At 34.8% G+C, this 27,577-nt stretch overlaps 2 protein-coding genes across 18 annotated transcripts in view; both read left to right on the top strand.

Moving 5' to 3' along the window:
* Positions 1 to 3,340, top strand: part of LOC124956407 (armadillo segment polarity protein) — a 9,490-nt gene extending 6,150 nt beyond the window's left edge. For 6 of the 9 annotated variants that reach the window (XM_047512170.1, XM_047512164.1, XM_047512169.1 and 3 more), the window contains exon 10: positions 1,557 to 3,340. In XM_047512170.1, coding sequence (XP_047368126.1) covers positions 1,557 to 1,741 — 185 coding nt within the window. In that variant the 3' untranslated portion in view covers positions 1,742 to 3,340. Of the gene's footprint in view, positions 1 to 235; positions 298 to 1,556 lie in introns of all 9 variants that reach the window. The other 3 variants (XR_007103243.1, XR_007103244.1, XM_047512171.1) reach the window with 3 other exon arrangements.
* A 155-nt stretch (positions 3,341 to 3,495) lies between these two features.
* On the top strand, positions 3,496 to 27,577 carry LOC124956408 (atrial natriuretic peptide-converting enzyme). Of its 9 annotated transcripts, none has more exons than XM_047512176.1 (14): positions 3,496 to 4,558; positions 5,951 to 6,189; positions 9,328 to 9,762; positions 17,486 to 17,669; positions 23,188 to 23,401; positions 24,046 to 24,417; positions 24,493 to 24,725; positions 24,828 to 25,034; positions 25,127 to 25,340; positions 25,414 to 25,559; positions 25,645 to 25,813; positions 25,887 to 26,137; positions 26,628 to 26,746; positions 26,811 to 27,577. In XM_047512176.1, exons 3-14 carry the CDS (start codon positions 9,715 to 9,717, stop codon positions 26,982 to 26,984), a joined length of 2,331 nt encoding a protein of 776 aa, XP_047368132.1. In that variant the 5' UTR covers positions 3,496 to 4,558; positions 5,951 to 6,189; positions 9,328 to 9,714; the 3' UTR covers positions 26,985 to 27,577. The 9 variants fall into 9 exon arrangements, with proteins under 9 accessions (XP_047368132.1, XP_047368128.1, XP_047368136.1 ...); XM_047512172.1 differs by having other exon boundaries at positions 17,453 to 17,669; XM_047512173.1 differs by lacking the exon at positions 3,496 to 4,558 and adding an exon at positions 4,578 to 5,623 and having other exon boundaries at positions 17,453 to 17,669.

The raw sequence follows: 27,577 nt of genomic DNA, 5'->3' as shown, positions 1-27,577 counted from the left end.
CATAATATTGTGAAAGCTATGGGTCTCTTAAAGTCTCTTTGTCGGATATATCGGAAAATTGCTTTTAAGAACGAAATGGTATGGGTGAACTTTCACTTTTCTATTACGGTAATCTCTATTTTTGCATCCCAATAGCGTTCTATGGACAACTAATATTAACGAATCTACTTATTTCTTCTATTCGTCGAAAATCATTTTCGATTAAACGTAATGCATTTAATTGTTATTTTAACAGCAGCTTAACCCACGGAGTTAAATTAAAATACAGGCTATCAACCGTATCTCGCAGTAACATAGGTGACATTCAGCTCTTACGTACTGTTCTTTATTGTATTATTGATCGTTGTCTCATCGTTCGCTTTTTTCTTTCTTTCTTTTTTTTTTTTTCCTTTATTTTTCTTTTCTTTTTCTTCTTTCTTCTTCTTTTTTTCCTCTTTTTCTCTGCTCTTTTTTTTTCTTCCATGCTTGTGTCATTAACACCGTACGGCTTATCTTAAACGTTGATTGAAATTTTTTTCTTTTCTATTTTTAGATATGATACGCTTCGTGCATGTTTTATGTATGCTCTTTGTTGTATCTCATAAGAATCTATTTCAACGTTGAGAAGTAAGCGACAAGCAATATTTAGTGTTCCATGTTAACGGATTTCCGTGCATGTTTTATATCATCTCTTACGTCATCTCTTACGTAATCCTATGTGCTTTTTGGAAGAAAGAACGGCGTGTATGGTACTCTCAGGTATAGTGAGTTTTCTTTTTAAAGACGGGCCAGTAGACGAATCTCTCTTTTCTTCTAACTTTGCCTTTCACAAGATATTCGAGCTATGCGTTTTTCGTTTTTATATTTCTAACGTAAAACTACGACCAGAAATATTCCAGTTGATTAATCGATCGTACAAAAGCATGCAATCAAGCGGTTTCAACGTCGGATTGTAATTTGTCCTGGCTTTCATCTTTCCCCCTCTGTTTATTGAAGTCTGAAAAATCAATAGTCGTCCGTATTTAAGTGCGCATTTCTCTTCGGAGATCTTTTAAAATTTCTCTAAATACGAGATAGATTATCTTCGCATTCGATATTATTTTTAACATTGCGCGAAGAGATACGTACATACATACATACATACATATATATATATATATATATATATATATATATATATATTCCCCGAATTTAAAAAAAGAAAATATTTAACGCATATTATTCGAAACGTCGTAGTAACACGAATCGCGATGTCGTCCTTTGTCGCGAATAAAAGATATATTTTCCGGTTGTCTAACGATGGAAAGATATCACGTGTTTTTGATTGCAAAAGGAGAAAAAAAAAAGATGAAATAGAAAAAGAAAAAGGAAGAAACAATACGATAGAAAAAGAGAGATGGCTTTCGAGTATCTTATAAAAATTGTATACTACCGAGTGAACCTTAATATTATTTACATAGACATACGTATACGTTCTTTGTGAAGTATTACTATATTGATGATGAACTCAAATCTAAGCTCTTTTGCTCGAAATTGGATAATCGTCATTCTGTACGAAATGTTTTCTCACACGACAGGTTATGACCAGATACCAATAGATTCCATGCAAGGATTAGAAATAGGCGGAGGATCGACATACGGTGCAATGGACACTATGGATGTGGCGCACGAAGGTGACCTGAGTTTCGATCATTTGGAAGAGCTTCCAGCGCCGCCCCAAGATAATAACCAGGTTGCAGCTTGGTATGACACTGATCTTTGAATCACGTGTCATCGCCGATCTCTCGCTCGCGAGGGCAACGATTTCGTGAGAATTTTCAGAGGAACAAATATTGAAAACCGAGGATTTTAATACAGACGGGAGCATCGTCTAACATTTTATTCTCACCCTGTATCGATCGTATAAACGAAACGATCCCGTGAGGGATTCTTGTTCACGCGCGGTGGTGTAAAAGAAAAGAAAAAAGAAAAGAAAAGAAAAAGAAAAAGAAAGGAAGAAAGAAAGTGTGCGTGCTACATCATCACAACCGGGCAAATTAATGAGGAGTACGAAAAAAAAAAAAGAAGAAGAAGATGAAAAAAAGAAAAAAGTGAGCGAATTTTACAATTGTTTTTATGAGATAAGGCCACGGGACAAAAAAAAACTGTGTTCTCTTTTCGTTTGTCCACGATTCTTCATGGTCCGGACATGGTGTATCGACTTCTATTTAGTAATACGAGATGGGTTATACTATATACATATATACATAACACTTACACAACACCGATGTGTCGTACCTTAGATATTTATAACGAATATGCGTAAAAAGTGTGACGCTCGAATGTTATATGTCGTCGTGATTCGTCATTGTTGCCGCAAGTCGATCGCAACTCACGACCTGAGAGAAAGCATAAATGGGGAAGAAGGTGAAACAGTATGATGACATATCCCGCCGCGATTAATCTCGTGGATTAACACTTGTAAAAGCATCATCGATTTTTTTTCTACCTTCCGTTTTCTTTTTTCTTTTCTTTTTTCTTCTTTTTCCTTTTTCTTTTTTTCTCTTTTCCTTTTTTTTTTTTTTTTTTTTTTTTTTTTTTTTTTTTTTTTTTTTTTTTTTTTTTTTTTTTTTTAACATATGTCTAAAGAGTTGTTGTTAATGCGTTCGATAGAACGATGCGGTTTGGAGAGAAAAAAAAAGAAAAAAAAAAAACAATAAAGACAGAAAACAGGGTGAGAAAGTTTTTTGAAGAAAGGAAATGAAGACGACCAGGAAAAATAAAAAGGAAAGCGCGCGAAGACGACGTTAAACGCATTTATATATCTGTCACAGTATTTTATTTAATTCATTGTTCTCGTATCACGTGCATAAGTGTTTCAGAAATTCGACCGGAAAGAAAGAAAGAAAAGGAAAGAAAAAAAAAAAGAAAAGAAAGAAAGAACTGTATTGCCTAATACTTATTAATCCCCCCGAATATTCACTGTATCATGTACTTCTTTCGAAAAGTTGTGATTTGTAACCAAACTGCAAAATAATGACCTATTTATACCGCTATCCCCGAAATGGTAGTGTCAATCTCGTATTTTACAGGGTAGTTATACTTAATTTTTATTATTATCATTAAAGTAGATGAGCAATCGGAACGGAACTATACTAGACATCGGTTTGCCGAATGTCCTGTAAGTTCTTCCGATCGCTGTCGATGTATTAGATTTAAGAAAAAGAAGAAGAAGAAGAAGAAGAAGAAAAAGAAAAAAGAAAAGAAAAAAAATGAGAGAGAGAGAGAGAGAGAGAGAGAGCGGGACACGTAATTCGTACACATCATGTATATGTATCGTTTAATTGTCCATACGAATAAACTGAACGATTAAGTACTCGAATCTTATTCTCGTAATTATATATATATATATATATATATATATATATGTATATGTATATATATATATATATGTATATGTATATATATATATGTATATGTATATATATACGTGGTCGAAATAATCGATAAAATTCACTTATTTCAGGTACCTTCGAGAGAGGTGTTCTCTCTTTTTAAAATTCAAAGTATCGATCGTCCCCAATATTTATCCATCGATCGATCGAATGAATAGGCTACGCGAAATGTCAGGCAGCCATTGTCAAAAGCGTTTTTCCTATCGGTGTTCGCGTCAAGCTTCAATGATGCAATCGCAAGACATTGACTACGGTGCCGTTACGCAGTCCGTTCGTTGCAAAACTCGCAATACTCGGTTCAACAACCATGCACTAAGAATATATAGGCTCTACTACTTCGGTTGGTCCTAAGAAATCGAGTCTTCCAGATGTAATAATATCATTTATAAATAGAACATAAGCTTGGAGTAACTTGTAACGCCAAACGGTGTATTGCATTGTCAGTTAAGTCACGGATTTATAGATAGTTCTATATTAAAACGGATCATGCATTTTACACGAACAAAAATCCAAATACTCCTATGTCAGTCGGACATGTGAAATTCTTTTTAGCTATGCAAATCTTTCTGTTCGACTAATATAAATAGAAGTGGTACGATAAAAAAAAAAAAAAAAGAAAAAAAAAATGTAGTTTCCGATCCAAACAAAAGTCCGCGTAGAAATGAAAAAGAAAATTCGCGTTTCTATCTATTATCGATACGTTTGACACGTATCGTTCGGACTTTTCATACTTAGTCTTCGTAGTCTCGTTTATACCAGAGCACCGTTAGTTCAAACTCTCGATGGTTTCGAAATATGCGTTAAAAACGTGAAAGGAATGTACGCGCGTGGCACTGTTTTAACAGCCTGCCGCGCCGGCCGGAGCGCGCGAGAGCTTTCTTGGAAATTGAACTTACGACCGCGGGTCGTCGATCATACCGGTGCTGATATCACACGTACATCTGTAACATCGAGCCAACCGTATACGTCGAAACTTGGAGAAATTTTCTCGCATCGGCGACTGTTTACTCGAAACGATTGCTACGACGATGACAACGAAAACGACGAAGACGATTACGACGATACCAGGGACGATTTCTATACGCTTCTCAACATGGCATATAGAAAGCTGTTTCGTCGAAGATCAGGATACTCTGTAAACGAACGTAAGTACTCTTTAGAGAGCACTTGTTTAACGGGTTACTGCGAATCCTATACGGTAAAAGTATAGACTAATGATACGCGCGAATACGAACGGTTCTATTTTAATAGTCTAATGTATATAACAGTGATAGTCTCTGCGTAGTAAACTCTGTATAGCATAGAATGCACTTGCTCGCCAACGTTCCATTCTCTCTCTCTCGATTCGCGGAGAGATAAGTTTTTGTTGTTAACGATCGGAAGGGAACGCGCGCTTACCTCATGATTTCGAACGAGACCGTATATCGTTTCGTTCCTTTCCAGGAGACAAAATTTCTCTCTCTCCTATTGAGAAATATCTTTTTTTTTTTTTTTCATCTGTATAGATCTCGGATTGAAATCGTTAGAAAAAAAAAAGAATACAAGAAGGAAAAAAAAGAATCGAAGAAAATATATCTCGTAAACGAGGTGCGAATGTTTTCACGAAAGAAATCATACTTTCACGCCGTTCTACATGTAATATACATGTGTATACATATATACATATGTATATTTGTTTATTCGAGAAATCCATTAGGAAGCGTGGGTACAACAAAAATTAAAAATACATTTTTCTCATTGTCGAATAGTAGAGAAATCGAATTTTTCTACGATCAAATCGCAATAAGATGAATTTTAATCAATTCAGCTGTATATGATAGTCATGCAAAATTATTCTATTTTTATTCTGTTTAATATCTATTTAAATAGCATAACGAGAAATTATTTCTTTTCGCCCGAAGATTATACTTACCGTAATACAAAAAAAAAAAAAAAAAAAAAGATCCTTGTTACTTCGTAAAGAGTATACGTATACAATTAACGGATTAATGAGTTAAAAGATAAAATTTCGTTTATATATACACACGTATATAGTTAAGATCGATAAATATTATTCTTAGTCGATCGAAATTAATAATAATTTTGTTCGATTAATTAGCGCACGCTCGATGTCATTGATCGCGTTGATATTAGAGAGACGAAGGAAAGCATTTGCCGGGTCATTAATCGAGTAACAGCAGCAACAGAGCCAGCAGTAGCAGCAACCGCGTGTATGTATGTACACATTCGTGCGTGTACCACGCGCCACGATACTTCGCGTTTAGCATTAACGGTTGTTTCTTTCCATGCGACACGAGAGAAAGAGGCTCGCCTTGGTGTACTCGACGAGGCTTCTTCCAGTGTCGGTGCTGACTTTAAAAGGGAAAGATATAAACGTTTCCGGTCTATGCCCAAAGCGAACATCTGTTTTCTTCGTCGTAACGCGCGTTTTGTCCTTCCTTTTTTTTTTTTTTTTTTTTTTTTTTTTTTTTTCTTTCTATACACATATTCTTATCCAGAGAATTTCGTGGCATTTTTATTATTCTCTGTTTTTTCAGTGCAACGGAACTAAGAAGTACGATCGAACGCATAATCCACGTGTTAATTTCGACTTTATAATAATTTACGAGATAGTGATATCAGTAAGGAAAGAATAAAAAAAAAAAAAATAAATAAATAAAGAAAGAAAGATTTTGTCGTACGACGAACGGCCCTGACGAAGAAAAGGAAAGGACGTCCTCGAGGAAAACGGCGAAGAGAAAAAATCAAAAAAAGAAAATAAAAGAAAAAAATTAAGGTGGGTCCGGTCAGAAATACGTTATATGTATGTATGTATGTATGTATGTATGTGTTATACGTGTGCCTTGTACGCGTACCTTTCATCTGAATTTTATAGCGTTCTTTCAACCCTGTTTTTTCACATTCTTTGCCGGTCGTGCGTGTTTTTAGATTACGATGCTGGATGCACGATAGGTGTTTAACATTCTCCTCCGTCCTCATGCAAATTTAATCTTTCTTTTTTGTTCGTGTCTCTCTCTCTCTCTCTCTCTCTCTCTCTCTCTCTCTCTCTTTCTACGTGTGTGCATGTGTGTGTTTTTTATTTATTTTAATCGAATCCGTGAAGATTCAAGGATAGGACATCGTACTCCGTTACGACGACAATATCTTCCATATACGACCTCGTAGAATAATCTTTCGTGAGTGTTTCTATATTAAAATTGACTATTTTCTTTTTAGCGATCCTTATCGAAACAATTAGTATGATCAATGGATTATCCGTGTATACTTGTAATAAGAGAAGATACAAAAGCGTTATATTACATCCACATGTTAGCCTTGAAACAACACTGCGTTTCGTTTGAATCATTGCACATACGTTTTCTATTCTTATTTTTTTTTTTTTTCTTTTTTTTTTAGTATAGATCGAGAGAGAGAGAAAGAGAAAGAAATAACAAACTTATACTTTCATCGAATTTCATTGAATTTATATCACATTACTTTTCTTACGACGATGTGAAAATAAGGAGAAGAGAGAGAGAGAGAATGAAAAATGAATGATAAGTTATAATAATTTAAGCACGAACGAAGAACGTTAAATACAGAAGATTTATGAATTTTTATCTACGATATATTCAATCGTTTCCGTGTTTATATATGCGCGCGAACGGAAGACGACACAATAACGTGAAAGTGCATAGACAACGGGGAACAATTCTGTCTACTCGGTTGATTCGTGGGAGTAGAACGTTTGTAAACTCGTTGAGAGCGCACGAACTTCCGATCTTATTGCGAGATTGCGTGCGAAACTTCTCTTTGAGAGGTTCATTGATTCCGTGACGGGAGAATACGATGTAATTGCACCTGCATCTTAGCTCGTCTACTCTCTCTCTCTCTCTCTCTCTCTCTCTCTCTCGGTAAAGAGATTTGAACGATATACTTAAATACATAGTAAATATGTACGCGTATTCTATTCGATTTAAACGTGTAGAATTTATTAATTACGAAAGATCACATTAAAAGGGGGGGGGGGAAGATATAAAAAACTCGATTATACGAATCGTTCATTGTATGTAATCGTAAGACTCGGTCTATTTATTAAAAAGTAAGAAGATTTAACGATATGACACATAGACACACTTTCGCCATAACAGATTGGTTTTACGGTCTACTATAGAATCGAACGCTGTACTACTTACTATCATATCTTTCTTATTTCATTCTTCTTTCTCATGTATATATATATATATATATATATATATATATATATATATATATATATATCGTATAGATATTAGTAAAAAGAAAGGAAATATCAGGATAATTGAATAAAACTTTGCATTATCATTCGCGATAATTGATTATTATTTTCTCTTATAAACATATGCCGGCATTTCTCTCGAACTATTCACATAATCCATATCATAGAAATGGAAGAGGAAAAAAAAGAAAAAAGAAGTTATTTCGATCGTACGAATTTTTACGTACACATAACGTACAACATAAATATGAAATGTGACAAATCGATCCTTTGTCGTTGTCGTCGTCGTCGTCGTCGTCCTTGCTCTAGACAGCTTCATAAGCGTGCCCTCAGCTTTAAGAGGGAGTACGTACGGGCCGCTGCGCCGTGGAGAACCGGTAATGACGTGAAAGTGCATCCACGAGCGAACGAGCGAACGGCAAGAGCAGACCCTCCGTTCTCTCTTCGCGTTCGGGACAATCTCCTGGCTCGTGGCACCAGACTCCGATTTCATCGGCTCGGGAGAAATTGGCCGTTCCTCGAGCACGAAAGAACATTCTTTTCGAACGGTCCGACACCGATAGTAGGTCTCTTTCTTTCTCTCTCTCTCTTTCTCGATCTCACTCTTCGAACGTTCCATTCTCTCTCTTTGTTCCTTATTATTTACTACTTATTATTTTTTTTTGTTTCTCTTTTTTCTTTCTTTTTTTTCTTTATTGTTGTTATCTCTTTTCATCGAGTTATGTGGTCAAACATCGAGAACAACGCACATTGGCTGTTACGTTTAGCAGCTGCCAACAGTTGTCCCTATCTATTCGTGCACCTGCATCGTATCCAACCGGTTCAATCTTAATGGACTTTCTTACGGACCAGTGATTTTTAATGGACCATCTCTCTCTCTCTCTCTCTCTCTCTCTCTCTCTCTCTCTCTCTCTCTCTCTCTCTCTCTCTCGCTAGTGTAGTTAAAAATTGGGTCAAGTACTCGAAAGTGACGCGATTCTGGGACGCTTGTTCCTCCTGAACGAGTTTCGACGTCTTTTGCGCTTTTCGCGCGTCTCTATCTCTATATATCTTTGTGTATCTAACTCTTTGGACGGATTATTACAGTGCTCTAAGGATCTTGGGATCTCTCAGTGAGTGAAAATTTTCTTTCAATGTTTTTTTCTTCTTCCTTCAGTCTCTTCTTCCTCTTTCAGTCTGGTTTTAAATCTTTTTTCTTTTCTTTCTTTTTCCTTTTTCTCTGTTAAAAAGTTTTAATTTAATTGAATTCCAAATTAGTGTACGGAACTCATTTTCATTTGTTTTAGCATTCGCTTTATTTAAATTAAGAGGCGTTAAATCGGCCCAATTGCTCGACAGTGTCAAGAATCTGCTCCGGATCGAAAGTTCCGCGATATCGTGTTACCGTGTGTGTATGTGTGTATGAGTGTGTGTGTGTGTGTGTGTGTGTATGTGTGCGTTTACCTCAAAGAGAAGATACATCTAGTTGGTCACGAAAGTGCAACGAAGTATCAAATGACATTATTCTCTAATTTCTCATGTGCTTCAGGCTTTTGCACAATCGTAACAAATGCAAGCATCGACGTTCTTTTCAAGTTTTCTTTGATTTTTTTTTCTCTCTCTCTCCCTCTCCCTCTCTCTCTCTCTTTCTCTTTCTCAAATTCCCATCATAATTGAAATTTCACGTATAATTTACAGTACACAACCGTAGAAAATCTCAGCCGCACTACTTTATATAAACCAATAAGAGAAATGGTGTCTTGAGAGAATTCAAAGAGTAACGGCATCGATTCGATCTGAAATTAACGAAAGAAGGAATTTCTTTATTTCGACGAAAGGAGGAAAAATCGAAAAGGAGGAAAATAAGGTGTTTGGTGCAGTGTGAATCGGATTAAAAACAAAAAAAAATCTTATGCTTAGTGAGGTGATCGAAGAAAAAGGAAAAATAATAGAAGGAATAAAATTCTCCCGCGATGACGTTCTTCTTCATGGTTTTGGGCCCGGAAAACAACGTCGTCTCGGGTGAACGTTGACAAATCAAACTAATCGAGAGGAAGGATAAAATAGGTGAAACGATTTTTGAAAATGACCGTCACGATGGAACATAAGAGGAAGAGCTCGTGGGATTCAAAGGTGAGACTTAAATCTGGCACACTTTCTACGCTCTTTCAATTGCTTCTCTTATTCTCTATATGTGTTTACGTGTATTAGTTCTTTCTACTTCTCTCTCTCTCTCTCTCTGTTTCTCTCTTTCTCTCTCTCTCTCTCTCTCTCACTCTCTGTTTCTCTGCTCTCAACGATGCTCTCAACGTTAATTAGATGCTTGGACCTCGTGCGAAAGACGCACACCAGGCGAAAATATCCCTGGCAGAGTCGTCTGCGAAATCATCCTCGGAAATGCGCATTGTTCTTCCCGTGAAAGACGTAAAAGCTAAGCCACGGAAGCGTTATTATTGAATTTTACGCTGGCAATTTTCTTACGATCGTTTTTATATTATCCATTGCCTTTCGCGGAACTCGAAAGGATGGGTGGGAAAGATAATATCGTGGCATTTTGTAATTTCGTAAATTCAATGACGTTTATTTTAATATTTTTCCTTCAATATATGCGATTCCATGCGATTCATTGAAATTTGATATATACGTTAAATGATTTTTAATTAAATTTTCGACCGAGTCCGACGTCTAGCGATTTCGTTATTACCTGATATTAGTTAATTAGTTTCGTAAGAGCTTCTTCATAATCCATTCGACATCGTCTTTATTTTGTCATTAAGACATTCCGAGTAATGGAAGGAAAATGTCGCTTCGTAAGAACCGTGAAGAATTTCAATATAGTAGTAGTAGTAGTAGTACTAGTCGCCCGAGGCTTCCTTTGACGGACATAAAAACTATATTTATTCGGGTAGACGTTACCTCTCGTAGCCTGACCTTCAACTAATCTTTATTTTTTTTATTTTTTTTTTTTTTATTTTTTTACACAATTCGTGCCTTCGTATTTCGCAGGGAGATGTCAAGAACAAAGATCAACGCTGTTGTAAATCTTACTTATTTTCGACGTACATACCTACATTTATTTGCGACTACCAAAACGGTCGTTTCTTGGGAATAGTTTTAAAGTGGAAAACGTCGTCGTTCTCACGATGACACAGCGACGACATCGGAAGGGAAAATATCTTTAAATAATTTGGTACGATTCTTATTACTTGCAATGGGTTTAATACCCCGTCCGTATTCCGATCTTTCGAAGTGAACTCATCCCGGTCGCATATTCTTTGAATTATTTCTGCGGTTCTCGAGGTCTGAACTCGCGGAATTAGATATACGCCTCGTAATAAACTTCGGCCGAACTCTCTGAATTACATAAATGGTGAATTTTCAACGTGAGCGCGCGTCCGCGTATTCTTAACTTCCATAGACAATTACAAGAACGAGTAGCAAGATCAGGGTTGAATGTAAATTTTTTAAAAGAAATAATAATTCAGTTGTTCCTTGTATTCTAATCTACAACCGTATCGTCCGATCTTATACACAAGATTGTCCTCGAATTTCATCGACTGACAAATATTTATCATAGATTAAGAATGTAAACGCGATTGCAGTAAATCATAGAAGTGAATTTATTTCGAGTTCAAAGTATATTTACAAATAGGATACAGGTATGTAGATCGAAATATTTAGAAAACGTGGAACGTGTTTAATGTACATTTCTATTTATTTGATCGGTATCTTGATTAATTAATGGCAAATATTTTGTAAAAATAAATGATCAGTATATATACACTTTTTGGACACCCTGTGTTCATACACATATTTTAATCGATACAAATAATAATTAAGTCTCAGCGTCACTTATAATACGTAAGTATTGATATTTTATTATAAATATTAATCATTTATTGAAAATATTGACCCAATAAATGATTTTTAAAGTATATCCATTTACATAGACATCGACATACTCTCGTACATTATTTTGTCGTTGGACAAATGTATTTTAAAGAAATTTGAATCTCTTGGAAATTTGATCTTCCTTAGAAACCTTAAAACGATCTCCTAAAACCTTTTCTCCGATCGACCTTGTTCTCCATTGACCCTGAGTCGCCGTGTGTGTGTATCGAATACTTACGCACTCGCCGCAGGAGCTAAAACGAAGAACTAGGCTGACCGGAATAGAGAACGATGCGTTAACGTTGGGCTGGGTTGGCTGGGTTGGGCTGTCATCTGTTCTCTTCACGATTTACCGTTACGCTCTTACCGACACTCGATGAAGCCGATTGACATTCCGAACGTGCGACGCGAATTGTCACTCGTTTGTTTCCCTTCTCTTTTTCCGGAATAAATCGGCACAAATTATTTAGTAGATCCTGTTTTAACTTAAACTCCATTAAAATCTTTCACCTTTCAATTTATTCTTCTCTATGCGGAAATCGTTACGTATTAAGGAAAGTTTATGACGGTTTTGGATTCGATCTAAGAAAAAGTAGCATATCCAATCAACATTTTTCAACGCGGTGGAACATTTCCAGAGCGGTTCTTTTATTTCATCTTATTTTCTTTTTTTCTTTTTTTTTTTAATTCCTTTTTTTAAGGAGTATCAGATTTTATCTTAATTGTTTTCTCATTAGTGTATAGGCGGCATACTTACGTAAAGAATTTTTAATCAATCGTATGTAATGATCTGGATTGATTTTGCAATGGGAGAGAAGTTTTTCCAGGAAGTTAGAAAACACGTACCACGATATGTTTACGTTGGCTAATGATTTTTAACTGGACATATTGGCATGATCATTCTTTTTGGTTGAAGAAAGCATTATCGTGTTTACTAGAATAGAAGCACTGGACCGAGAAGGCTACGGGTTTACGAGTGTCGGACGCTCGTTACATGCATACAGAGGGAGGCGAATGGAAGCGGGCAGAATGTAATTTAAGGCGAGCAAAACTTGTTCCTAGATTCTTGCTCTTTTCGAAAGGTAACCTGGTGTTTGGAGTAACGGTAGTAACAACAGTCAAAGGGAACTATGGCGAGCCAATGGGACATACTAGATTTTTTTCCTTTCTCTCTTTTTTCTTCTTTTTTCATGACTCGGTGACACAAATTTCTATGGAGTTTGACACTTTACCGAGCGTTTTTCATTGTGAACAAAGATTACTTCGAATAATTGGTACATACATGCATATATATATATACACATATATATATTATGTACATATATATATATATATATATATATACACACACATATATGTACATAGATAGGTGCATGCCTACGCGTAAGTAAAAAAGAATTTTCTCGCCGAGTCGTTCCTCGAAGTTTTACTACGTTGAAATTAGGAAAATGATTAGAATATATTTGAAAGACGGTTCTTAAAACTATGGTTTCCGGGAAACTATGATTATTCGAGAGGAGGACGACGCGGCTTGCATCGTTATTCGTGAGTCTCTCGAGTCGTAAAATTCAAAGAGGATGACGTCGAGTGCGTCGAGATGACGATGATAAACGTACAACTTCCGTAGGGTGCGTCGTTTTACGCCGGGCAGAATTCTTTTCCACCGGGGCCATTCTTGTCCATCGTCCACCGACCGGATATTCTCGTATAACTATAAATAAATATACACATAGTATCACAACAAAGTCTTCGAGCTAAAAGAAGAAAAGAAATAAATCTCTTAGTTCGTATTAAAGTTGTATCGATTCTATATACTTTCACGAAAGCCTCATCAAGAGAAGAAAATAACTTTGCCACGATTCCATAAATTTTTTTTCCTTTTTCCTTTCTTGTTCTTTTTTTTTCTCGGCCTTGAAGTCGTTGACCGTGTCCATTAGCGGAAGCATACGCGTATCTCTCGGCACGTTTAGTCCGGCACTTAATCTCTTTCTACCATCGTTACTCGATTCTCCACTTACTGACATTGAAATCTACTTTCGAAACGACCACCCCTTACCCCTTCACAATCAGCGATTCATCGTATTAACGCTCGAAAGTCAATGATTATTTCCAATTGTAATTGCTTATTTGATTTACGATTGGCAAACGTTTTTGCGAAGCTTTCCTTTCCGATCTGGAAATTTCTTCATCTAATAAATTACACCGCATCCTTCCGCCGTCTATAAATTTTTAAACATCATCAAACCTATTCTAAATCGATTACCCACGTACGGTACTCTTAATCATGTTAAATCGTGCTCTTCTTTTGTTTCGTTGACGTATTTCGTAACGAGGATTCCTTTCTTTTTCCAAAGGATCGAGTCTCATGACCTTTTAATACTATTATGAGAATCACGAGATATATCCGTGCGATTCTTTGTCGTAAAGATAATCTTAATAAAATATCATGATTTTTGCGAAATATATCATCAAAAAATCCGATTATTTGTATGTTCGATCATGTAAAAAAAAAAAGTACAGATATTATTTTCTTTTTTCATCGATTCATTTAAAAACGCGTTAATAAATTCGATCGTTCGACATAAATTCGTAACGTTCGATGAGACTTGCATTCTTGTTTATTTTAATCGAGACAATGTTTTGATAAAGAACTCCTAAGCGAATGGTATCTTTGAATCGAGTTACTATAATGCAAAAGGTTTCGTGCTCGAACTTTCATTCGACTTTCGTAATATGTGCACTACTATTGTGTTAGGCAAAAGACCCTCCTAGGATCGTTCTCAACTTACATAAGACTTAGACAAAGTCTAAGACTGGCAGTTTTTCGATCGGCGTATTCGATCAGTAGCATTCCAAGTTCTAATTAAAATTATATATATATATATATATATACCGTCTAGATGGAAAGGGTAGACCGGTCATAAAGTTCGTGTTCTCGATATCTCGAATGAGAGAACAGAGTCGAGTCGAAGATACGAATAAAAACCAATATTGCATTTCGTGTTACAGTCTAGTAATGTGGACTTTCAGGTTTGAATTTTTCCCGATAAAACCTTACAGATATGTTAATCTTAATTTCTCGCCAAGGAAAATATTCATTGCCGTATGGTCGAAATCGTGACACGATTCTTGGTCCGTTGCCCGTTTAAATTAAGCGGTAACGTTAATGACCCTTTCTCGATATGCAAATAGAAATTTTCTAATTTCCGCATAGACGATAGGAATATGCTAATATAGATCAAGTTCTCGTTACAAAGATCAAATGGCACGGGTGGAAAAGAATTTTTTATATCTAATCGATGCAATAAAACTACGCCGGGTTATCGTCGGATATTTAGATAATGAACGGAAGTTTGATAAATAGCGTTCAAAGTATGGAAATGATCTAAAACATAGATTAACATAATTTCCAACGAAAGAAAAGAAAAGAAAGACAGACAAAAAAAATATATCCAATGCTATTTACATTTATTTCCTATTCTCGCAATGGCGTATCGAGTGCCGTGAGAAAATTGGCTCGCCTCTCACAAACATTATTCGTTTCTATCTATTCACTTTTACTTTAGCGATCCACAATCTTAACGATTTCCAAGATCATTCCGTGAAAGACGAATAACCGTGGTGTGACCTTTTAAATGCGAAAATAAATAACTATGAGAGTTAATCGTAAGAAATTAACAAATTATAATATGTAAATGCAAATATCCTTAACGCTTATCCTATAATCATCGTGTAAAGAATTTTTTTTTTTTTCCAACGGGTCAAAAATTCGTATAGGTTATCAATCGTAGAAATGTCATTCGTAATCGCGGTTGAGTAAAAGGATTCTCTCGAAGGATAGTACCGTCCTTCGAATCGTCATTATTAGATTTCCACGAGGAAAGAGAATGTTTTTTTCCCATCGATTGAGTCTAAAAAATGGATCGATGTTGAGTCGTGACATTTCGTCTCGTTAATAAGCGAGGAAAACAAAAGGATAATAAAAAGAAGAACTTTCGAACTAGCCCACACTCATCATCATCATCATCATCATCATCATCATTCGTTAAAAGGTGTGATTCCTTCGGTTGTTACCGCACATCATAGACCGTGAGCCGAGCGTAACATTTGAACGGGGAAGGCCTACGCCCTCCACGTTCGTTCGTTCGTCTATTCGTCGCGTGGGCAAGACAGAGAGGGCAATAGAAAGAGAAAGAGAAAGAGAAAGAGAAAGATGCATCGCGAGTGGCGAATCGTGCACGCGCGTTCGCGCGAGGCGATTACACGGACGCTTACTCTCATAGATTTGTAAGTTAGAGAGAAAAATAGAAAGAAAGAGAGAGAGAGAGAGAGAGAGAGAGAGAGAGAGAGAGAGAGAGAGAGAGAGAGAGGAAGGGAGCGAGGGGAGAGGAGTAAACGTGTTATTGTGTATCTACTTAGCCGGAAAGAATACACGTGTAAAAAATAAATACATACGTAAACATATACCTACACACGTATATGTGTGTACTATATGCAAGTACACATGGTTATTTTACAATAAGCACATACGCGAGCTTTGCATGTCACGAAACAAGGCGGTCTCGATCGCGGTCGATCGCGGATATGCGCTTGCATAAGCTGCTATTCGGACAATTACACGGCTAATCGCATAATTACAGGCCCTGGCGTTCGTGTCAGTTACGAGGTGTTTCCTGCTTTCGTGATTCGTGATTATTGTCAAATGCAAGTGAGAAAAATTGTTTGATAGTATGATATAAAAATGAAATTTTATGTTTTAATAAATGCATACGTTAGGAAAATTTTTTTTCTAATTTTTAATTAACGGAAATTTTGTGTACAAGGATTATCAAGGTATGAGTAAAAAATAATAGAATTTTGGCGTCTGTTTTATTTTAAAGATCTTTTTTTTTTTTTTTTATTTTTTTTTTTTTTTTTTTTTTTTTTTTTTTTTATTTCAAAAATTTCGTATAATAATTAAAAATTCTTTTTCTTCATTTCTCTTCAACTCTTCCTATTAATCGATATTCAACATTATTAAACGCGAGGATTGCACGATTTTATATATCTCAAGAGTAGGAAGAGAAAAAATCGATCGTTCAATACGAATCGTGTCTCTACACTTTGGAAGCTGTGGAAATTGTTGAACGAAGAAAGTAGAACGAAGAAGATAGTTTCGTCATGCACCCACTCACTCCTTCGATGTCTTCCATTGCGCTTCGTTTCGTAATGAAAAATTTCGCTATGGGTATATCTCGAGCGAGTGATTTAAGAGGAAAATCATAGTGAACGTTCCACATTTCATAGATTCGATCGTAAATTTACGTTACGTTGCACCGTAATTTATTATTTCTTGCAACTATGAATTAGATCTATGAACAGTTTGTGATACGATCTATACGACGTACATATAAACCGGGTGCAACATTTAAATGAGAACGCCTAAGTATCTTCGTTATTTATGGTTTTTTTTTTCTTTTTTCTTTTTTTTCTTTTTTTTCTTTTTTTTCTTTTTTTTTTTTTTTTTTTTTTTTTTTTTTTTTTTGAGAGAGAGATATGTTACATCATTTTAAAGGATACATCCAACGATGGAAAGAATTTTTTTTCAAATTTCAAGGTCATCGGTATTACTTTCAATGGAATCCTATAAATACTTTTTCTCGCATAAATTGATTCCACTTGCCACTATTTTGAATAAAAATTAATATTCAATGTCGTCATAATGATTAGTTCACGAGGTATTTTAAATTCGTGTGACTCTTTGTCCTGAACATTTTTTCCATTGAAATATAAATAAACAAAGATATTTAAATATTCTCATTAAAGTATTGCACTCGATACAATACACATATATGCATGTGCATATATGTGTACGTATATAAATATATATATATATATACTTACATAATCAGTTTAAAAAGATCATAATAATATAACGAAGTGTCCTTTGAAGAAATTTCACAGCGTTCTTCGCGATCATCCGCAGATCTCGGTGAGCACAGTAAGCACGAGAAGATTCAGTCGGGCTGGCACACCAAGCTCGATCCTATCCTCGGACAGCGACATCAGATTCACCAGGAAGCTCGGTGGTCAATATCGATGTGGTTGCTGCGTCCTGGCTGCCTTCTTGCTCTTCCTTCTCTTTTCCGGCGTTTCCATATATCTAGGCTGTAAGTATTTTGTTTTTTTTTTTTTTTTTTTTTTTTTTTTTTTTTTTTTTATCTTTTTTTACTTCGTTATCTTCTATCGCATAGGTGGACATAGGTATCTGCTCGTAGGACATACTTAGCACTTATCCATACTTGTTTGTTCCATTAAGATGAAAAAAAAACAACCATCATTATTTAACATCATCGAATGATGATGATTAATGAACTTTAGCAGCGATTAAACGGGGATCCTTTCATAATAATGACTGTACGTAGAAATGAAGTTATAACCATCTATGTTTTATTGCAAAGTTTTTCAACGTGGGGCGTTAAAATTTTTAACGTCCCACTACAATATTTTTATATGCTTGCTGATTTACGTCAAAGTCGAGAAAAGTAATTAAGTCGTAATAGAAGATTGAGAAACGCCGTTCCATCGTATATTTCGTATGATATCGAAACTAATTTTGAATGAAAATCTGACGACGTTGAGGATGAATGGACACGAGGTTCAAATTTTCTGCATCGATTTAATCCTTCAACATCTTCGCAAAATTAAAAGAAGTTAAGAAACGCTTTCGTTTCACCACTTTCACCATGAAATTCAAAGTTGGGAATAGAGCAGAGCATCGTAGTTGAACGAAAATCTGCAATCTTGTCGGTTATGCTGCCGATGCGGTTTAGGAGCCATGAAATTACATAGACGTCAAAGAAACTCGTCGCGTACCTCGAGCGAGAAGCCCCTCTCGATGAGGTTGGTATTCACGGTGTCTGAACGTTTTACGAACCGCGAACCCTGGATCGACGTTTCCTTTAGTCGAAAACAACCAACATTTTCCTTGTACAGTTCCAACATTTACGCGCACTTCACCTTGCAGAAATGATAGCATTCCTTCCTCGAAATGATGCGCGTGTCGTAACGAAGTTTTTAAATAATTTATAAGAGAATCCTACATATTGATATCTTCGGATTAATCAGTCGTCTCGTGTCTCTTAATAAATATCAAAATTATTCGAATTGAAATTGAACGGTTGATAATATTTCACACGTTATCATTAACGTATCGTTAATTGCGATAAGAATTGCAAGAAGTAACGGTAAAATTATTTTATATAATTCAATCGTTATATTAAAATGTAATACTTGCGTGATTGATCAAAATGTCAATTCAATTTCCAACGGGTCTCGTAACCATCGGAAAAGAGTCATCGTTCCGTAGAAAATTATTGTCTTAAGGTGAACGGTAAATTCATAGGAATCACATTTCTCGATGTTCCTGTTAGTTATTATTATATAGTAGAGAAAGAGTACAAGCGAACGCGTATACAATTGATTGTTGAGATGTAACGAAAGTAAGAAAAAAAAAAACAACAATGAAGAAAAGAAAAAAGAAATTAACAGTGCAAAAACGAAAAGAATTCGCATTGATAATCGTTTTTCAATTATTCGCTACGATAAATCCGATTTATCACTACCTTGGTAATAACGTTTTAACGCTATAAGTAGATGGTGTGTGACGAGTTTGAAAACATGATTCGTGCTTTACAAATTTGCTACTAGATATTGTACTCGAACGAATTATGAGCGAGAGTAAAACGATTTGTCGCGTTTATCGTCGTGATCATGTCAAGCCTGTCAAAATCTAACGACAATGAAAAAGTGACGATAAAAAAGGAATAATAAAAATTTGAGAGAATATATCTTTGATGGACGAGCAAAAAAATAGAAATTGGAATTATTAGTTTAGTTAAAAACCTAATATACCTGATACCGAAAAGTTAATATATCTAATATCAAATAGTTATATATCTAATAATACCTATTAGCAAGACTAATAATATTCAAAGTGCAATATAACATCAGATGTTTTACATGAGATTTAATAATCGTGAAAAGATATGTCTCAAACTATATATCATTCGATTTCGAAATTTTTTTTTTTTTTTTAAGAAATTGTGACTTATATTATTCTTATCAAAATTGTCAGTTTAACTTATATTTATTTAATCAAATAATCAAACAAATATTAAGTTGGAAACTATGAAACGGGCGTTTTTGGTTAGTTATTTATTTTCATTCAACGCCCGTATCATAGTTTCCAATCTAATATATAAGTATTTCATAGTTTCATAGTTTCCAACCTAATAGTATAGTAAGTTTCATAGTTTCCAACCTAATAGTTAAACTTTGTCGTTATTTTAATGTAGTCACTATACATAATAATTCAAGTCACAAAATGCTTAACGATTTAAAGTTGATTCATATATTTCAGTTCAATCTTCGTTCTGATTGATCGGTCACAGTAATTTTGACATTATTGTATGTAATTTAAATTTATTGCATGCAGTGTAATTTAAATCTAAGCATTGTATATATAAATCTGTTTTTTATTCAATTCCTTTAATATAAATTATGGATACTTAACTGTCATTGAACTGAAATATTACATTTAAACAATATAACTGTACTTTTACTATATAATCAAATTTTGAAACTAAAGACAAAATAGTATAACTCGATTTATATTGTTTTTTGTTTGCCATTATATATCGTTTTCTCAAATATATAGATATTATTAGAATATCAGATAAAAAAAAGCGAGAAAGAAGTGATATTGACTTGTAATATTAAAATTATAATCAAAAAACAGCAACATAAAATATATTAGTTTATTTATCTTCTTTTGAACAAAAGTAAATTTATACTCTTTTGTCGTCGAGCACTGATATAATGTTCTATTATTTTCTCGCGTACATTAAAATTCCGAATAAAATTATATAAGTCGAATGTATATAATCGTTTTCCAAGAATCGAAATGGATTAATATACATTTTAAAGGGCGAAAGAGCTCGCAACCCGAGTATATAAAAATAACTAAAATTTTCAAAGTTTTTTCAAAGATAATTTCTTAACGAAAAATTCTAATTTTTTTGAAGAATTTCTCCTTTTTTCTTTCTAATAATTCTAATTTTATAAAAATACAACTTGCGGCTTTATGTTTCCAATATTATATTTCCTTTTTCTTTCTTTCTTTTTTTTTTTTTTTTTTTTTTAAGTCGAAATGTTGCCTAATGGCTGAATTATTCGTTCGTTACGAAATCTCACTTCCTGAAACATCGATTGTCGACCGCCGTTATTGCCAAAGGATTGAAATATCTGAAGTGAAAAATTTCGATTGATTTAATAATAGAAATATATTATCTAAAATGTAGCGTAGAAATTTTCTAAATTTTCGATTATCATAAAAATGATATTAGTTCGATTTGAAAAATCGTCTTGGAAAATCGCGTGACGTAAAAGTCTTGTAAATTAATTCGTAAATAAATTGAAACGAGAACGACTCGAAGAAACGTATCGGATCTATCAAATATCGTTAGAACTTGAAAGGAGCAGATAATAAGGAGTTATTAATGACTCGAGCGTACTCGTAAGGAGAAACATGAGGAGGTCGATAAATGTATTGTGACGAGCGCATATGCGCGTGCGAACTAAAAGAAGGAGAGAAAAAAAATTAAAAGAAGAAGAAGAAGAAGAAGAAGAAGGTGATGCGGCCAAAGCCCATTGAGGTCTTTCAGCACGCAAACATAACGGTCTGACCGAGTTACCGAGTCTTCGAAGAAGCCCTGACTAGTCATACGTTTTATCGAGGAACTACTTTTTTTCTTTTCTTTTAACTTCTTACGACTTCATATCAACGAGAATTACCTTTCCTCTAAGTTAACTTTGTAGAATTATATTCCCGTAAATTTATCTCTTGGCTATGGTTCTATTGAAATCGACATTCGACTCAATGAATACAAATTTTTCCGCTTATCGGAAAGGAAAAGAAGAAAAACGAAAAAAAAAAAAAAAAAAAGAAAATTATTGAAAAAATAAAAAACAAATCGTTATTCAATAATTGGCTCTTGTGTAAGATGGAAATTATAGATGAAAAAAATATCTGCTTTTTCTACGCTTATTTACGATAATAAAAGATTTATACATAGATAATCAAGTGAGAAATATCATAAGTATAATATTTGTTATTCTTCTTTCGTTTTGTTTTTTTCTTCCTTTCTCTCTCTCTCTCTCTCTCTCTCTCTCTCTCTCTCTCTCTCTCTCTCTCTCTCTCTTTTCGATAAGATTATTTACGTTTGTAAACGTGATAGGAGTACAGTTCCCTTTGATATGAGAATATTAATTGTGTAATAAAAAACGATAGTATGAAAAAAAAATATTACGTAGTATTTCGATCGATAATAAAAGATTTTCTCGTTAAAGTAAGTACGTAAGGAGAACAACGATTCATATGGATTTTACGATCAATGAGAATATCTCGCGCGTTACTAACAAGAAACACGAACCAACAAGAATCATCTCTTGGTCCAGTGAGGCCTTCGAAGTAGTAAAAGGTAACGGTATGACCGAGTTATCGAAGTGACGCATGCCTATGACCGCTTAGCGGTTCGACCTTAAAGTGGGGATTTGTGTCCTTGAAACATTTTGATACTCGTACAGAGATTCCCAGTACGAGAGTACGCGTGTAGTCAGGATGATGGTGAGAGTAAGAGGGTCACAAGGAGAAGACCAAGACTGACTTTCAATACCGGAACTCGTAATGCTCCGTCATACTTTGAAGATTCCTTTTGTTCTTCTTCTTCTTCTTCTTCTACTTTTTTAAACTCGACGAATTGTTTATATTTAAATTTCTCTTTCTTTCTTTTGTTTTTTTTTTTTCTTTTTTCTTTTTGTCGTCACACGTTATAGAAAAAGAAAAAAGAAAATCAAAAAAAGAAAAGAAAAAAAGGAGATAAGGAAAATAAAACGCTTGTCCTTAGCGATAATTCTTTCTATCGCTATCGAGAACGTGTTAGTCCAGTTTATGTTCGCACAGAATTTATATGTCATTGACATATGTTAGGTCGAAAAATTCTTTGGTCGACTTTACTATCTCAAATATCGAGCGTCTTTTAACCGCATGATATCGGTGTAAGATCGCCTCTTGGAAATATTGATTGTAGAATAAGGATTCGATCCTTCGTAAAAAAAATCTTTCTCTCTCTCTCTCTCTCTCTCTCTCTCTCTTTCTCTCTCTATCTGTTAAGAAATGATGAAAAATTGCTGACCGAAGTTTGCGGTGAAAGGTGAGTCTCTTGGACACTGTCGCTGCGGGCACCTGCTTGTCCTCGATTCTTTTTTTCCATATAGTCACTCATCTCAATGGCGATACTCCAGAGGAAATTAAACTTTCTGTTGAAAGAAATAGACAACATAATAGCCATAGAACAAACTTTTATAACGATATTATGTTCGTTTGTTTATTTATTTATTATCATTATTTATTTATGATAAGAAATAGGGAAAAGAAATAATTATAGCTCCGTTTGTAAGCAAGTAAACGTCGAAGAACGTCACTTTGTCTTGTTTATATACGCGCTCGTTTCCTCGATCATGAAACTAACTAATTATGGTGATTACGTTAGAATGATCCTCTAGGAAACGTATAATAAAGTCGTTTGAAAAAGTAACTAATTGAGAACGTTGTATGATATTTTTTAGACACATTCCTAACGTCGGATTCACCAGGAGATCAAATATTCTTGGCGACATTTCGAGTTACCGATGGAGATTATTTTGCATTAGAACTGGCAGATCCCTCTACCGAGGCCTTTCGCATACGATCGCGAGAGTATCGCGATCGGATCAATCTTATTTTCCGACGTAGTTGGCTAAAACTCTCCTTTCTTGCTTCGGACATTTTAGCACTCGACGGGTAAGTAATGTTATGGATCAGAATTGATTCAAATTTTAATAGCTCGAATAATTTGTTGTTCATTGAAATCATGTTCGAATCGATTTAAGATGATATTTCTATTGAAAGATCTATCGTCGTCATTTACGTTATGCCCTATTCGTCTAATATTCTCCTAATAGCGTTTGTACCGGTGAATGATTATAGAAGTTACGTATAAAGTTAATAAATCGAATAAATCGAGTTTCTTGAAATGGAATAATTGAAAGTCTGGCGATGTTCTTCCCAAGATTTATCTTGGTTCAATACGAAAGAGAGAAAACCTTTTTCCGATTCCTTTTGCAATTCTTTTACGATTCATACATAAGCAAATGCGACGCGTTCTGATGTGTACACTAAGGAAGAACAAGTATCGAATGCGCCACGTTCATCAGTAATGTATCCTCATGTTTCACATCAAACGAATACAGTAGCTATTTATTTCTAATCTCTTTAAATATTCCTAACGTTTAAAATATATTTTACGTATTCTCTTGCGACACTCTATATCGTTCTATAAAAGATTCTCAACTGGGAATATCTGATAGGATTAATTCTTGTCAGTGATAACAATACTATAAAGCTAACTTTTATCTCTCTCTCTCTTTTTTTTTTCTCTATTGCAGGGTAGAAGGACGCGACTTGGTGGTCCATTTCGATGTCAGATTTGATCCACGATATCAAACCATCACTACAAGCGATGTGGTTGATATTCTATCGCGCGAGATCGATCCGACTAGCACGAAATATCTATCGAATCTGACGATAGACGCAAAGAGTCTTGAAGTTCAAGAAAGTTTGACAGCTTTAAACGCACAAGTCAGCCTACAAACAACAGTCTCGACGATTCCACCTACAACGACTGCACCACCCCCAAGAAGATGCAGTCTTCTCGAATTATCTTATTGCAAGCATCTTCCATACAACGTAACTTCCTATCCGAATATATTGGGACACCGTTCTTTGATCGACGTGGAGGAAGACGTCATTGCATTTAGGTAACTTCTCCGTTAATCGCTTACCTTTCGCAAAAATGATCTTTGCCGTAATTTATATTTTTGATTTTCAATCAGGGAATTGGTAGATGCCGAATGTTATCGTTCGGCATATGACTTCGTCTGTCAAGTTTTACAACCAGCCTGTTTGTCCGGCGATCCCGAAGATTTATTGCAACTACCTTGTAGGAGTTTTTGCAGAGAATTTTGGAACGGCTGCGGAAACAGACTTTCGGACAGGATCAAGCGAGCTTTGGATTGCTCCAATTTTCCGGAATACGCAGATGTTGGTAGTTGCAGGCCAAAACCAGGTGACAATTCTTATCGTTGTTTTAATTTCAAAGAAACTCTAAAAAAATATAATTTAAATGAAAAGTACTATAAAATGAGGAACATTGTTATTTTTATCGTAGGATGCGTACAGACACTTCAATCGAAGGCTTTGTCGCCAAGGATTTGCGATGGTATAATCGATTGTCCAGATCTGGCTGATGAAAAAAATTGTGCCTATTGTCGCGACGGATATATGCATTGCGGAATTGGAAGAACTTGCATTCCACATGTCAAAAGATGCGACGGAAAAATAGATTGTCCAAATGGAAGCGATGAGAAGGATTGTCGTGAGTAGAGCGAAATTGTTGTTTTCTTTTTTTCTTTTTTATTTTTTTTCTTTTTTTTTTTTTTTTTGATGATCGACCCTTTCGTTTGATAGTATCATTAGCGCAAAGTATAAGAGCTGTTAAATCTCAGCCATGGGACACGCCACACGCCGCGAAATACAACAGCGAGGGTTACGTCGTTTTTAACGAAAAAGGTACAATCGGTAAACTCTGTACCGAGAATTTGAATGCCACTATGCCGGCAACAGAAATGGAAACCGTTCTTCAAACAGTAGCTAATTCTCTTTGTACTCTATTAACTTATACGTGAGTGGGATTATTTTTCGATAGAATTTTATCCTTAAAATGTAAGATTTAATTTGATAATTTGTTTTCGCAGTGGCGTCAAATCTGTCGAGGTGAGAATCGACGAAGAAGAAGATGTTCAATACGTTCATATGGAAGATCCATCGGCTACAGAGATCACGTTTGTCAGGGCACCATGTCCAAGCAAAGATGTTATGTATATTCGTTGTTCTGAACTCGGTAAGAAATTCAAATTACTCAATTTTTTACTTTTACTCCGTATATCGTATATACAAAAGTTTCTTTCTTATACTTATCATTTTAGAATGTGGGGTACAGCCTTTACGAAATAAAGGTAAACAGGGCCTTAGTAAAATGGCAGAACCTGGCGATTGGCCCTGGCACGCAGCACTTTTTAAGGAAGAGGTACATGTTTGCGATGCTACGTTGATAGCTGAAAGTTGGTTACTCACAACTGCTTCTTGTTTCCAAGGGTAATAAAACATATTCGTGATATATTTTAATAGATCATTGTCCAAAATATGTTTATTTATTTTGATTATTTAGACAACCAAAGGCAGAATGGTCTGCTAGATTGGGCACAGTACGTCTTTCGAGTACGTCACCGTGGCAACAGGAACGTAGGATCGTAGGAATGATAAAATCCCCTGTGGAGGGAAGTACGACCGTTCTATTAAAATTAGATCGTCCTGTTGCGACCTATTCGGATTTTGTCAGGCCAGTTTGTTTGCCTTCTGCTCAAGATCCACCATCGACCAATGCATCTCAATGCAATACTTTGGGTTGGGCCAGAAATCGTACGTGATAATTTTTTTTTTTTTTTCTTTTTCTTTTATTTATTTTGACATATTCAAAGTTTAACATTATTTAGATTAAGAACAAAAAGGACACAACGAAGGCCTCTATATAATTTTACCTGATAGATAGAAAGTCATTTTTCCCTTATTCTACGGATACTTTTATAATAATTATTAAAATGAGATAAAGATGGTTGTATAATATACGATTTTTTTATTCTTAAGGATACAAGGACATATCACGATAACGTGCATTTATAAAACATGTTAGACAAATACATTCAGCAAAGTATAAAATGAAAGAAACTGGTATACTTATATAACTAACTTACGTTAATGTGCATACTTTCATATAGAAATATTAGTTAATAATGCAATGAAGCTGTAACTGTTGTCCGACTTTTTGAAAAAATAAAGGAAAAAGAAATATTTATTCTTCGTACTTTCTATTTTGAAAAAAATATTCCATTCTACATATTTTCTGTTTTAGGCGATATGCTGCAGAGAGTACAATTGAGGCATAGTGCGATGGAAAGATGCGAAAATATAAGCATTGCGTCGGTCAACAGTGTTTGTACCGAGCCAGCATATTCGGTGGATGATTGCAACGTAAGTTATAATATATTTAAGGCTTATAACTTAAATGTAATATTTTGAACATCGATTTAATTAGGAGGAAGAAGTCGCTGGTAGCCCAATGCTTTGCCTTCAAGCTGGCGGTCAAACGTGGGCATTAACTGGAGTTGGTAGTTGGCGAATAGCTTGTTCTAAAGCAGGAGTCGAAAGACCTAGATTGTACGATCAAATATCCTCTAATATCGCTTGGATAAAATCAACGATTAGTTAAATATTTGTAATCGTTTGAAATGAAAACAAAACAAAAAAAAAGGAACAAAAAAAAAAAGAAAGAAAAGTCATTTTGAATTAACGAACATGTACTGAAATGAAAATTGTGATAAATACTTAAAATCAACGACGATCGTATGTATATTATTTTCTTTTGCATAATTCGAACGTTTTATTACTTTTCATTCGTCATTTCTTCTTTGTATCGTCATCGATCGCTATTGCCATTAGATCATAATTTCCTAAACGTACATAGTGATATACGTAGTGATATTATTTAGTTTTATTTCTTCATTAGTAAAAGATATTGCAAATTAAAGATTACCGCGTACGATTGTAAATACGAATACGATCATTATATTGACTTTTCAAATAAATCTTAATAAATGATTTCTCGTTTTGCGCGGCATAATTAATCTTAATTTATTTTATCGAAGAAAATTGTATTCACTATCTTTGTAAAATAAATATTATGTCGGTACAAAACCGACGTATCACATTACGTTTTCAAACCAAATGGAATTATGACTAAATTCAATAAATTCCAAACATCGTCTTCTTATTTGTTTGTTTTTTTTTTTTTTTTTTTTTTTT

This window comes from Vespa velutina, chromosome 22 (assembly GCF_912470025.1).
Source record: "Vespa velutina chromosome 22, iVesVel2.1, whole genome shotgun sequence".
In the NCBI taxonomy this organism is placed as follows: Eukaryota; Metazoa; Arthropoda; class Insecta; order Hymenoptera; family Vespidae; genus Vespa; species Vespa velutina.
This window is presented reverse-complemented; position numbering and strand designations above follow the sequence as displayed.

Coding starts and splice junctions, on each gene's coding strand:
- LOC124956408 (XM_047512172.1), top strand. CDS start 9,715: ATGACCGTCACGATGGAACATAAGAGGAAGAGCTCGTGGGATTCAAAG. Junction 23,402..24,045: donor GACATTTTAGCACTCGACGG/GTAAGTAATGTT, acceptor TCTCTATTGCAG/GGTAGAAGGACGCGACTTGG. Junction 25,035..25,126: donor AAGCGATGAGAAGGATTGTC/GTGAGTAGAGCG, acceptor TTCGTTTGATAG/TATCATTAGCGCAAAGTATA.